This window comes from Impatiens glandulifera, chromosome 1 (genome assembly GCF_907164915.1).
Source record: "Impatiens glandulifera chromosome 1, dImpGla2.1, whole genome shotgun sequence".
Taxonomy (NCBI): domain Eukaryota; kingdom Viridiplantae; phylum Streptophyta; class Magnoliopsida; order Ericales; family Balsaminaceae; genus Impatiens; species Impatiens glandulifera.
The window spans coordinates 142386808-142400741 of record NC_061862.1 but is presented as its reverse complement, the minus strand read 5'-3'; the positions used below and the strand labels follow the sequence as shown (position 1 = coordinate 142400741).

At 28.8% G+C, this 13934-nt stretch overlaps 1 protein-coding gene across 1 annotated transcript; it reads left to right on the top strand.

The window, feature by feature from the left end:
- Positions 1-5760: 5760 nt before the first annotated feature.
- Positions 5761-12523, top strand: LOC124919965 (ABC transporter C family member 10-like). Its single transcript, XM_047460337.1, has 11 exons — positions 5761-7740; positions 8592-8912; positions 8982-9068; positions 9142-9723; positions 9801-9965; positions 10043-10337; positions 10414-10628; positions 11476-11781; positions 11873-11936; positions 12019-12258; positions 12342-12523. Exons 1-11 carry the CDS (start codon positions 5776-5778, stop codon positions 12452-12454), a joined length of 4353 nt encoding a protein of 1450 aa, XP_047316293.1. The 5' UTR covers positions 5761-5775; the 3' UTR covers positions 12455-12523.
- The last annotated feature ends 1411 nt before the right edge of the window (positions 12524-13934 follow it).

Below are 13934 nucleotides of genomic sequence, written 5' to 3'. Positions count from 1 at the left end.
CTTAAATAAAAAGTCTTAGTTGAAAAATTCTTAGTTGTTGACTGCTTCAAAGATTCTTGGCTTCTCTATATATATTATATTATATCATAATATAATATCTATATATATGGAATATATAGAGATATATATGGAATATATATATGGAGATATATATGGAATATATATGGAAATATATTTTCTTTTTCCTTTGTATATTTTAATAGACCAAAAGAATATACCTCATCTTCTTCATTCTGGTGTTGTTGCTTACATGACGACTTTTCGTCACCTGCACCCATTGGCGCCTTCGAGAAGAATAAAAGACCATTGTCTTCTTCTCTCTTCTTCTCAAACCTCGTCACTCAAAACTAAGAAATATTTTTAACGACCGTTGACATCTCCTTAGCAATTGAAGATTTCGATTCAAATCTTCACAGCGGCTAATTCTTCTACAACCAATGTCGTTTCTCCAATAGCCATCTTCAACAAAAGCACAAATATCCAACAACTTCTTCAATGGTGGTTAGGGTTTCTATCATATCTTCACAAATAGATTAGGTTAAACATTCTCAAAACATGCTCTGATACCACTTGTTGAGAAACGATCTAATCTAAACACACGATAAAAGAAGATATAAAGATAACGTGGTAAAGAATAATAAAGAACACAAGATATAACGAGGTTCGGCCAATAATGCCTACATCCTCGGGGAGTCGTCCATTCTATTGATTTTCCATGGAATAATGCTCCAAGTAACCCTAGGTTACAATGTCTCTATTTATAGGAGTACATCAAAAGCCAAAAGACTAAACTACTACTCCTAAGCCCAATAAAGGCTTAAAGCCCAATTACAATATATAAACTCTAATTAAATATGAGCCCAAAACCCAACAAGATTTGAGGGTTGTGATGTTAAAGTTGGAGATATTAGAGGTGATGAACGTGACATGAAAAGAAAATAAATTATTGGAGAGACTCGTGGTGTAGAAGGATTAGTATATGTTGGTGTTGTATTTTTAAATAGAAATGTTTGTTCATCAAAATTGACGTGACGAGAGATATATATTATACCATAAGAAGGTGTAGATAGTGGTATCCTTTGTGATTTGGATTATAGCCTAGAAAAATACATTTTAGAGTTCGAAGATCCATATTGTGAGAGTTATATGATCGAGTGAGTGAGAAGAAAGAACATAAAAAAGTTTTAAGAATAGATAGTTAAGAGGACGATTAAAAAGAATTTCAAAAGGGAGATTGACGAGGTTTACCATTTGAAGGAAGATGTTTAATGAGATACATGATTGTCATAAAAGCATCATCCTAATAGGATAGAGGCATGAGTAAGAGGAGTAATACTCATTTATGTAAGGTGGTGAATTTTGCGTTCAATAATACCATTTTGTCCACTTATATGAGGGCATGATAGACAGTGTTGAATGTCGTGAGTTTCAAGATAAGCTTTGAGACTCCTATATTCGCAATTAGATTGTAGAGTTTTGATAGATGTATTGAATTCATTTTCAAAAAGTGTCTTAAATTTGATAAAAGTTGTTAAGACATCATATTTTCGATAGATAGTATATAGCCAAGTGAAGCGACTGTAGTCATCGATAAAATGAACAAAATATCGAAAACCATTAATAGAGAAAAGAGGACTAGGACCCTAGATGTTAGAATGTATTACTCTAATGAAGCATTACAACGAAACTGAAAAATATAAAAAGGAATTTTGTGTGCCATAATGTGTGATGTCAATAATAGTTAAATGTAAAGAAGACATAATAAATGTTGATGTGTATGATCATGAAGGATGTCTAGTACGATGATGCTATGAGTTTACAAATAAATTAGTTCCAACAAAAGTTTGATGAGTGGAGGGAGGCCCAATTTTAAGTGTTCTGCGAAGCAGTTCCCTCTTCATAACCTAATCTTTGACATTGCAATGATTTGATGAAATAAAAAAAAATTATTATTGTCAGAAAAAAATTTCGAAACCTTAGAAGATTTTTGTAATTAATGGGACATTTAATATATTACATAGATGAAGATTTTTTATTGAAACATGAAATGAATGATTTTCTAATATTAAAAATAGGAAGAAAGTTATCGTCGCCCATTTTAATAGTTTATGTATCATGATAAGGAGTTTATGTATCATTTTAATAGTTTATGTATCATAATAAGGAGTTTATGTATCAATATTAGAAATAGAAAGAGAGTTATCGTCGCCCATTTTTTGAATTAGTTATTTATTTCTAATCTCGTGCAATATGCCCGTATAGAAATTCTAACAAATAATTCTATTAATTCGAAATTATTTTTTTAATATCTATTATTTCTGGTGTCAAAAACGAGTGTTTACATTAACAAATAAATTATAAATAAATATTAATGTGTAAATTATTTTATTTGATAATATATATATAAATTAATTTATTATATATTAAAATATATGATATATTAAATTTTAAAATATTATTCTTCATTATAATATTTTTAAGTAATTAAGTGTACATTTTAATTTATTATAATTAAATTTATACATTGAATTTAAGATTACAATATCTGAAACAATAAAAGAAAATAACCAAATAAATATATATATATATAACTTATATTTCTTAAAACTCATTTACAATTAATACTTAATTATAACTTGTACATTGCTATCATATAACCAATGAATTGTCGGATAGTGGGTGTACTATATAAAAGTTGGGTTATGGGTTAAAGTGGTTTTATTTTGATTGTTGGTCCAACCACTTGTCTATTACTGAATATTTACTTATCTCCTTTAATATTTTCAATAATATTTTAATCTAAATAATTTTTACATGTAGTCTTTAAAATTCACCTCAAGATCTTAAAGTATCACATGAGTTTTTTGGGTTCTTATAATTTGGGCTAGATTACAGTAGCTCATTTTATATTCACATTTTTGTTTTTTCCAAGTATTTTAATTATGATTATCCTTTAACTAAGTAATTGTTATTGAATAAAATAAAATTTACTTTTAAAAATGTGTTGGATTTCAAAGTAAAATTGTTTAATTTTCATTTTTCTTTGATCATACACATTAATTGAGATGATAATAAATTTAAAAAAAAATGACATGTTATTTCAACCTATATATTTAATTATATTCTAGAAAAAACAAACATTTATCTAAAATCAAAGTAAATCTTATAAATAAAAAGTCAAATTTTAGTTAAAAATAGCAACTGATGCTTTTCTTATCTGTACAATCTTTCCTCAATCAATCTAGGAAATCAACTTTATCAAGATCATCATTGAATTAACACTTAAATCAGTCCTTCAACTATGTCAAATTTGAAATTATGTCTTCAACTATGTTTTTTAATCTATCTCCCTTAAACTGTTAATCTCTTTTTACATTAACTTCAAAATAAAACAAAGTCTTTCAAATACTTTAGTCATGTAAAACAATTTTTGATTTCTAAACACTTTTAAAAAAATTTATAACTTAAATAGGTTTTGACTTCTAATAAATAATTACATCAACAAATATGAATTTGATAAAAAAAAATATATATATATATAAAAACATTCATCACAATTCAACATTATTTCATGGCAAGTATTTTATCATTATATAATAGAAATGAGAAAGGAGAATAAATGATGTGACCAATCTTATTACCTAAAAAATAACAAATTTTATTTTCTTTCTCTTCACTCGCCATTTACAACCAATTATGTGATGCAACGTAATTTACTTCCACATTTTTTCTCTCAATTTCTCTCCCCTATCATTCATATCTATAGATTACAATTTTTTAAATCTTTTTATAAAAAAATATTTACCTATTCAAAATCACCGCCCATTAATATTTTTCAAATAAAAATAGATTTGTTTTATGAAAAAAAAAACTCATATGTAACAAGCTCTAAAATAGTTTCATAGTTTAAGGGTTTATTTAGAAAAATAAAAGGTTTAATGATATATTTTAAAATTAACTAATACTTTGAGGTGCTTTAAGTATACATGTGCTCTCTTTTGTTATAAGTAAAATAGAATTCCATCATTTCATAGTCTCAATAAAATAATCCCTTTGATTGACCTTCCTTGTTTTTATTCCAATAAATTCCCCCACTAGCTAGAGAAGAAGAAGAATTCAATTTGAGATCTTCAAGCTAAGACAGTGAGCTTCTTCATGTATTTCATCTCCTGATCCTTTCCTCCTAGACTGCCGGCCGGCCGGCCAGACTATAGCCATCCTCCGCCGCCCACACAACAAGGTATATATTTAAAAAAAATTATTTTCAAGATCATCATGACTTAGTATTCAACTTCTCTTCCAATTAGTAATATTTTGATTTTCATCTTATTAGTTAGTATTCTATTTATTCAAATCTGATATGTTTACTTGCTTCTTCTTATCATTTTGATTTATTTTAGATTATTCGATTTATTCGTTACACTTCTTGAGTATATTTGATTTTATTTAAATAGTGAAGTTATATATAATTCTCTAGTTTATTTCACCTTTATCGTATTTTTATTTTATTTTATGTAGTGTATATTTATTTATTTTAATTAATAAAAAAAAATTAATAGATGATACAATTTTAATGGGGGTGAGAATCATTTTAATTGAAATTCAGAAAATATGCTCAATTTTTTCTAAACATTTACCATTAATGGTTAATGATTTGTAATTCACACAATATATTATAAATGATATATTTATTTTTCACATTTTATTGTAAACATCTTAATTTTAAATTTTAGATAGTGCAAATTTAAATAATTATAAAAATTTATGTGTGAAAAAATTGATTACTATACATTATACATGTATAGGCCGGTTAAGTGGACATGCTAGTTTTGAAAAATGGGTTGTTTTTTTCCTTCATTCTAGGATGATTTCCATAAGGTAGTCATTGAGATGAGTGAAAGAGATAATAATATTTAATGCAATAGTGGTGTTGACATGCCACTATTAAGATCAAGGCTAGGACATGATATAATAAAAAAAAAGCTAATATAATTTTTTTTTTATTTTATTTAAATGTTAGAAATTATGAAACAGATTCTTATTACTTGAGGGTGGATTAAATAGTTAATATAAATTTTGAATTAATATATGTTCAACAAAATATATTATGAATTAGTTTTAAAGTGAAATAATAATAGTTATAATGTTACTAATTAAGATTCATTCTATTTTAAAGTATAATATAATAATAATATATGATAGTTATTATTATATTACTTTTTATAGAACAATTATTAATGATATTAATTATATGACTTGATATTTTTACATATCAAATTTAGCAAAGTATGACTTATATTTTTACATACCAATTTTTTTTAAAAAAATAATGAAACATAATGTGGTTGATTTAATTTTTATTTAATGTGAAAGATGTATTTGAATTAAATATTAATCTTTTCAATAACAAATAAATGAAAAAAGTGATCTTGTAATAAATTTTAAGATAATCTTAGAGAAAACTTTTTATTTTATTTTTATTTTTTGACTAAATGAAAAAATTAAATACCAAATAAGTTAAATAATTAAGAACACTATGACATAATAATATATATATTTTTCATAAAGCAATAAATTACAAAACTAATTTTACTTGTTATATCAAAAACTCCTTTTATAGGTGTGAACTTTAAAAATTGCATATACTCATTATTTTCAACAATTTTGATTATTACAGCTTATACTTTGAAGAATAATATTTCAAGTAAGATTCATCTGATTCAGATATACATATTTTACAGGTAAGAAAAGAGGATTAACCAAACCAAGAAGAATATGGATGGTCTATGGAGTCATGAATCTTGTGTTTTTGATGTTGAAAATTTGATGGATCTTTCAACTTGTGCAAACCATACAATTCTCCTCTGTTTTGACCTATTTCTCATCATCATCTTCTTCTTATTCCTTCTGATTCACAAGACATCATCAAAATCTGTCAACTATTACAATAAGATCACTCATTTTCATGGCTTTTCAAGTTGGCAAATTGCATCCGCCAGTTATAATGCTGCATTAGCCTTGGCTTATCTCTGTTTTAGCCTTTGGTTAAAGAAAACCATTTCTTTACATGAATGGTTACCATTTTTGTTGCATGGAGCAATTTGGTTGTCAATTGGGTTAAGTTTGAGTCTTAAAGGAAGAAGATTTCTTGGTTCTTCATCAATATGGATATTGTCCACACTTATCTTCATCTTTGCTGGCTTTGTTTTCGGTTTATCGCTGTTTTCAGCAATTTCGATCGGACATATTTCATTCAAGATAGTTCTTGATCTTCTATTCCTCCCTGGAACTGCATTATTGTTGATCTGCACCTATAAGTGTCACAAACACGAAGAAATCGACAATTATGTCACTCTTTTGAAGGGCGAGACAACTTCGAATGATAATGTTGATTCCTATTCATTTTCTGGATCTGGGGTTTTCAGCAAAATGACATTTTGGTGGCTGAATCCACTTATGAGGAAAGGAAGGGAGAAAACCATTGGGGAAGAAGATATACCGAAATTACGTGAACAAGATAAAGCAGATGCCTGTTACTTGCTGTTTATAGAACAATTAAGAAAGCAGAAAAGAGACGGCTCAATTTTAAAGGCGATCATCAGTTGCTTCTGGAAGGAAATTCTCGTGTCTGGATTCTTCGCGTTTCTAAAGATTATCACTTTGTCTTCTGGTCCTTTGCTCCTTAATTCTTTCATTAAGGTAGCTGAAGGAAAACAGAGTTTTGAACATGAAGGTTATTTCTTGGCTATAACTCTGTTTTTCGCGAAAATACTAGAATCCTTATCGCAAAGACAATGGTATTTCCGAACAAGACTTATTGGTATGAAAGTAAGGTCTTTGCTTACGGCTGCTATTTATAAGAAACAGTTGAGACTATCGAATTCCGCCAAGAAAATGCATTCAGCCGGTGAGATAATGAATTATGTAACTGTAGATGCTTATCGAATTGGAGAGTTCCCTTTTTGGTTTCATCAGATATGGACAACAAGTCTTCAGTTATGTTTAGCTCTTATAATCTTATACAATACAATTGGTTTAGCCACAATTGCAGCATTGTCTGTAATTCTTATAACAGTCGGTTGTAATGCTCCAATGGCGAAATTACAACACGGGTATCAATCTAAACTCATGTCGGCTCAAGATGAGCGGTTAAAGGCTAGCTCGGAGGCATTAGTTAACATGAAAGTGTTGAAACTTTATGCATGGGGAAGTCATTTCAAAAGGGTTATTGAAAAACTAAGGGAAGTTGAGTATAAATGGTTATCAGCAGTTCAAATGCATAAATCTTATAATTTGTTTATTTTTTGGTCATCCCCTATTCTTGTATCGGCTGCAACTTTTGGTGCGTGCTATCTTTTACATGTGCCTTTAAATGCAAGTAATGTTTTTACATTTGTGGCTACATTGAGGATTGTTCAGGATCCTATCACTCTTATTCCTGATGTGATAGGAATTGTTATTCAAGCTAAAGTCGCGTTTGCTCGGATTGTGAAATTTCTTGAAGAGTCTGAACTTGGAAACGAGAATTGTTGTCGAAATAAGGTCGGAGGAGAAGAGTTTAGCGTTTTTATTAAGGCGGATAGTATATCGTGGGAGGCAGTTGCTTTAAAGCCGACATTGAGAAATGTTGATTTGGAAGTTAGATCGGGTGAGAAGGTGGCGATATGTGGCGAAGTTGGCTCGGGAAAATCTACATTACTTGCAGCAATTCTTGGTGAAGTTTCGAATGTCCAAGGAAGTGTAAGTTCTTTCTAAGATGATCTTGTTTTTCTTTCTTTTATTTTGAAGGATAATTATTAGATAAGACTAGATATAAATATAAATAAGGTTTATTATTAGTGGGTAAAACACAAAGTTACACTTAAACAACTAATTCTACAAAAAAAAGATGTAAAAATAACTAAACTCTAAGGATGTCTACATTATTTGATATATTTTGTGTTAATTAACTTACTTGATTATCTATTATTTTAGATTTTATATTGTGATTTTTCAATAATTAGTATCCAATAATATTTTTTTCTAAATGTCTTAATCTAATATATTTGTAAAAAATCAGGTCAAATGTAAGAGTCATGTCTAAAGTAATGAGTTTAATATCTTAGAAATGAATAACTCATTTTGATATTTGATTTTAACATAAAGATGATTATTTATCTTGGTTTATTGAGATTTCAAACATTTTTTTAACGATTAGAAAACACGAAGATAACTTGATTTTATTTAAATGTCATTGATGTAAAGATCTCATCTTATCTCTATTTGTGTTATAACATGTTGTATCAAAGTTTCATCTTTTCTCACTGTTTTAAAAGAAAAATAAAATAGTTATGATAGGGCCTAATCGAGACTAAATAAGAAGCTCATGCTTAAATCTTGAAAAAATCTGAAAAATCAATAAATTGATTGTTTGTTTTCTAGATTGATTTGAGATATCATATTGTTATTAAGTTCCACAATTTATCTTAATTTTTTTTTATAGTGTGAATCGAATTTGTTTAATTAAGTTATATTTATTGATTTCTTTGTTTAGAATGAATGTGGATTGTGAATATACAAGTCTTTAGACATAACAATGATGTTGTGTGCAGGTTCAAGTACATGGAAGTATTGCATATGTTTCTCAATCAGCATGGATCCAAACAGGAACAATCAAAGAAAACATCATCTTCGGTTCTTCATTCGACAGTCAAAGGTATCAAGAAACATTAGAAACATGTTCATTAATGAAAGATCTCGAGTTACTAGACTACGGAGATCTCACAGAAATAGGTGAAAGAGGCGTTAACCTTAGCGGTGGACAAAAACAACGAATTCAACTTGCCCGTTCCTTGTATCAAAACGCCGACGTATATCTACTAGACGATCCCTTCAGCGCAGTTGATGCTCATACCGCCTCAAGCTTGTTCAATGTAAACAAAAGAAAATCATAAATTTCTTCATTTGAAAAAAAAAAACTTAACTTGATATGTTGTTTGTAGGAATATGTGATAAAGGCACTTTCAAAAAAGACAGTGTTACTTGTCACCCACCAAGTTGATTTCCTCCCCGCATTCGATTCAGTCATTGTAAGTTACAAATAAACTCATCATATGTGTATTGGATAACATCTCAATTATGGTATTTTTGTCTTTTTGACAGCTGATGTCTGATGGAGAAATACAACATGCTGCACCATATAACCAATTGTTAGCTTCTAGTAAAGAATTTAAGGATCTGGTGAATGCCCACAAAGAAACTGCAGGCTCAGAGAGACCAGCAGACACAATTAAGAATAAGGTTGCGGGTTCAGAAAAAGAGGAGATAAGTGAGAAGAAAATGAGGTTATCGAGTGGAGTTGAAGAACAACTGATTAAACGAGAAGAAAGGGAAGTTGGAGATACAGGTTTAAGGCCATACTTAATATACTTGAATCAGAATAAGGGATACTTATTCTTCTTCATTGGAACTCTTTGCCATCTTACATTTGTGATTGGACAAATTCTTCAGAATTTGTGGATGGCTTCTAATGTTGAGAATCCAAATGTTACCATACCATGGCTTATTTCAGTTTATATATTCATAGGAATTACATCAACTGTCTTTGTGTTTATTAGATGTATATCAAACGTTTCATTGGGAATGCGTTCTTCAAAATCCTTGTTCTCGCAGTTACTAAACTCGCTTTTTCGTGCTCCTATGTCGTTTTACGACTCCACTCCATTGGGAAGGATCCTTAGTCGGGTGAGACTCCTCATTTGTTTGTTTATTTATCATTTATATGAAAAAAATAACTAACTTTTTTTTTGTTGTGTTATCAGGTGTCTTCTGATTTGAGTATTATCGATCTTGATTTGCCATTCAGTTACTCATACAGTGTTTGCTCAACTATAAACGCGTACTCTAATCTCATCGTGCTCGCTTCCATTACATGGCAAGTCCTTTTCGTATCGGTTCCTATGATTTATATAGCCATCCGGTTACAGGTAACATTTTTAGTATTTGAAATGAATTATGAAAAATGAATGTAATTTAATTTTGTTTTCGTATATTGGTTCGATAGAAATACTATTATTCTTCCGCGAAAGAATTGATGCGAATTAACGGGACAACCAAGTCTGTTGTGGCAAATCACCTTTCTGAATCCATTGTTGGAGCGATGACAATAAGAGCTTTTAAGGAGGAAGAACGTTTTTTTGCCAAGAATCTCCAACTTATCGATGTGAACGCGAGCCCGTTCTTTCATAGTTTCGCGGCTAATGAGTGGTTGATTCAACGTCTCGAAATACTTAGTGCAACTGTCCTCTCTGCATCGGCTCTTTGCTTAGCTCTGCTTCCTCGAGGAACTTTCACTTCTGGTTAGTAACTAGTTTATAAGAAAAAAATGTCTCGATATTTGATTTTCACTAAAAACGTTATTACACTACATTGCAGGAATGATTGGAATGGCTCTATCATATGGTCTATCATTAAATATGTCCCTTATTTTCTCAATTCAGTTACAATGCACTCTTGCAAATTATATTGTCTCAATTGAAAGACTAAATCAGTATATGTATATACCAAGTGAGGCTGCAGAAACAGTGGAAGAGACTAGACCTCCACTCAATTGGCCATCTGTGGGTAGAGTAGAGATTCAAGATTTACAGGTAATTTTTTTTTATCATATCTCATTATTCCCATCATTATCTAGTATAATTTAGATTGTATTTCAAGTCAGAGTCTTAAATTGAAAGGTTAGTCTAATGTTCAATTACATTGATTAATATGTGAGTCCATGTAGGGTGTGATTAGGGGTAAACTCAGAATCCAAACCGAAAACATTTGATTCTCCGGTTATAAAATCGGACGTAAAGTCCTGATTAAGTATAATCGACGTACATAATATACGATTGTATATAGGTTATATTCAAATCACTTAACCAATCTAATTTGCCCTCATAATATATTAGTTAATGTTAACGATTAAAAAAATAATTTCACATTATACTATGTTGAATTTAAATTTTTGCTTAATAAAATAATTTGTTTGAAATTGATGTTATACATAAACATATTTTACTTGATTTTTTTTATTTAGTTGTTTTAAAATTAGTTTAAAATAAGTTGATGATGAATTATTGGACATATTTGGTCGGATATTCAAATAATGATAATCTTACCAATAATCGGCATGATACTGGTAAGATATAAGGTTTTAAATGAATAACCGACATATTATGGACATTTAAATTTATCCAAAAATTCGACCCAACTTGATACCTGATCTAAGTGTGATGCGCTACTAGTCTAGTTTCCAGGAAAAACAATTGTCTAAAAAAAAGTAATTTAGAAGCTTTGTGAATCACTATTAATTGTCTCTATAATGTTTGATATTTATTTACTTATTTATCTCCACCAGTGATATATGAGTGATGTTATGATTAAACGACTATCTATTTAATAAGATAAGATATGGGTGTTGAATAACATTTTCTTCGCTATTTCTTTTAATAGATAAGATATAGGGCAGATACACCATTAGTCCTACGAGGAATAAGTTGCACATTTAAAGGTGGGCACAAAATAGGTATTGTTGGTCGAACCGGAAGTGGAAAGACAACATTGATTGGTGCCTTATTTCGCCTAGTAGAACCGGTTGGGGGCAAGATTATAGTAGACGGTATTGACATAACAACTATTGGACTAAATGATTTGAGATCACGGGTTGGCATTATACCTCAAGATCCAACTCTTTTTACTGGAACCGTCCGATACAATCTCGACCCGATGTCCCAACACACTGACCATGAAATATGGGAGGCAAGAAAGCAAACAACCAATCAATGCCTTATCTTATTTATTTTTCATTTCTCTTCTTTATAAACATTTACAAAATTGTCTACTTCAACAGGTTCTTGGAAAGTGTCAATTAGAAGAGGTTGTGCATGAGAAAGAACATGGTCTAGATTCCTTAGGTGGGATTTTGTCAACTTGTTTGAAATTTTCAAATATTGTTTGGTTTTTTACACCATTAATTGTGACAATATTGATCATTAGTTGTTGAGGATGGTTCAAATTGGAGTATGGGACAGAGGCAGTTATTCTGCCTCGGTAGAGCTCTTCTAAGAAAGAGCAAGATCTTGGTTCTCGACGAAGCAACTGCTTCAATCGATAATGCAACCGATTTGATTCTACAAAGGACTATTAGAACCGAATTCGCAGACTGCACTGTGATAACCGTGGCTCATAGAATACCGACAGTGATGGATTGCACGATGGTTTTGGCAATGAGTGATGGTGAGAATAAGCAAAATTCATATATATGTTTACACAATCCACTATTCTATTTGGTTTAATTTGATTTGATTCGGGTTTTGCAGGAAAGCTGGTGGAATATGATGAACCAATTAAGTTAATGAGTAATGAAGACTCATTGTTTGGGAAGCTTGTAAAGGAGTATTGGTCACATTACCATTCTGCTGATTCTCATTAAAGATATTTTAAAATGTATGTATCATGTATGCAATGAAGAAAGATATTTAAAATGTTTTGTATTTCAAGATGATGATTTGTTTTTTTTTTCTTATAATTGTATTTCTTTATTTTGTTAGTTATATAGGTTAAGTAATATTTTTAATACAACTTTTTCATTGTTAAGGTTATACAAGATAATGTCATGTAAATTAAAATTCTTAGAAAAAAATGTATTGGAACTTGGAAGTAGATGGTTTTGAAGTTTGGTAAGATATTACAAAATAGTTAGTTGTTTTGATTTAATTTGAAGATTATGTTTTAGCATACTATAACAAAATTCAGTGTCAAAGAGCAAGTTACGAGTTTGATTTTCTCCATCAATTTAAATTTCATTTTTTCTTAATGTAGGAAGTTTATTATTATTTATAGTTATTATCTTTCAATTCAATTTAATAAGAATTTATATATTAAATAATATTAAAAATTTACAAAAATAAATTTTTTTAATAGACAAAATATAACAAATATGTCATTTTTGCAAGGTGATTCCAAATACGAATCGCAATGAAAAATGACAAATTAGAACAAATAGGACAAACCAATTAAACAATATTGAATGAATTACGTATAAATATTACGGTGTAATAGTTAAAAATGTATGTATTATGTATGAAATAAAGAAAGATATTTAATAATGATTTGTATTACAAGATTTGTTGTTTTTTCTTATAATTGTATTTCTTTATTATTTTAGTTAATAGGTTAAGTAATTTTTTATTTTATTTTTTATCCTAGTACAATGTTATGTATTCTTATTTTGTAAGTCATGACTTTCCATTCAATTATTAAATTATAGCACGGAAATTTAATGTTAGAGGCAAAAGTTTCATTCATTCTTCAATGGGGAGTTAGTCGAACCAATGGAGATAATTTTTCCAAGTTAGGTTTTCAGTGTTGGATATCTAGTATATCATTTGGATTCATATTAGAATGTTATAAGACTAAATTATTAAATTGGGCTTTGTTGGGCATTTAGGATTTTGGGCATATGGTTTATATATATATATATATATATATATATATATATATATAATGATAGCAACCTAAGTTTTTAACTATTTTGCATACAATAATTTGGATTTGTAAGATTAATTAAAAAGTAAAACATAATAATAAGTTATTACTCTCTTTTTTAACTTTTTATTATTAAATGAATTAATATATTAATTTTAAAAAAATAAATATTATATCTTTCATTCTTATTATTAAATGATTTAATAGGTTCAAGGTTTATTATTAAATGACTTAATATTTTAATTAAATAATAACTTAATAAGGTAACTCAAAATTTTGAGATTGATTTATAGGAGATCAAATTTCAAAAATTCGATTATTTAAGGATATGTTTGGATTTGTAAAATTGGAATTAAAAATTAATATTTAAATTATATTTCTAATTCTACGAGAATCGACATTCACTACAACAAAAACATATTTTG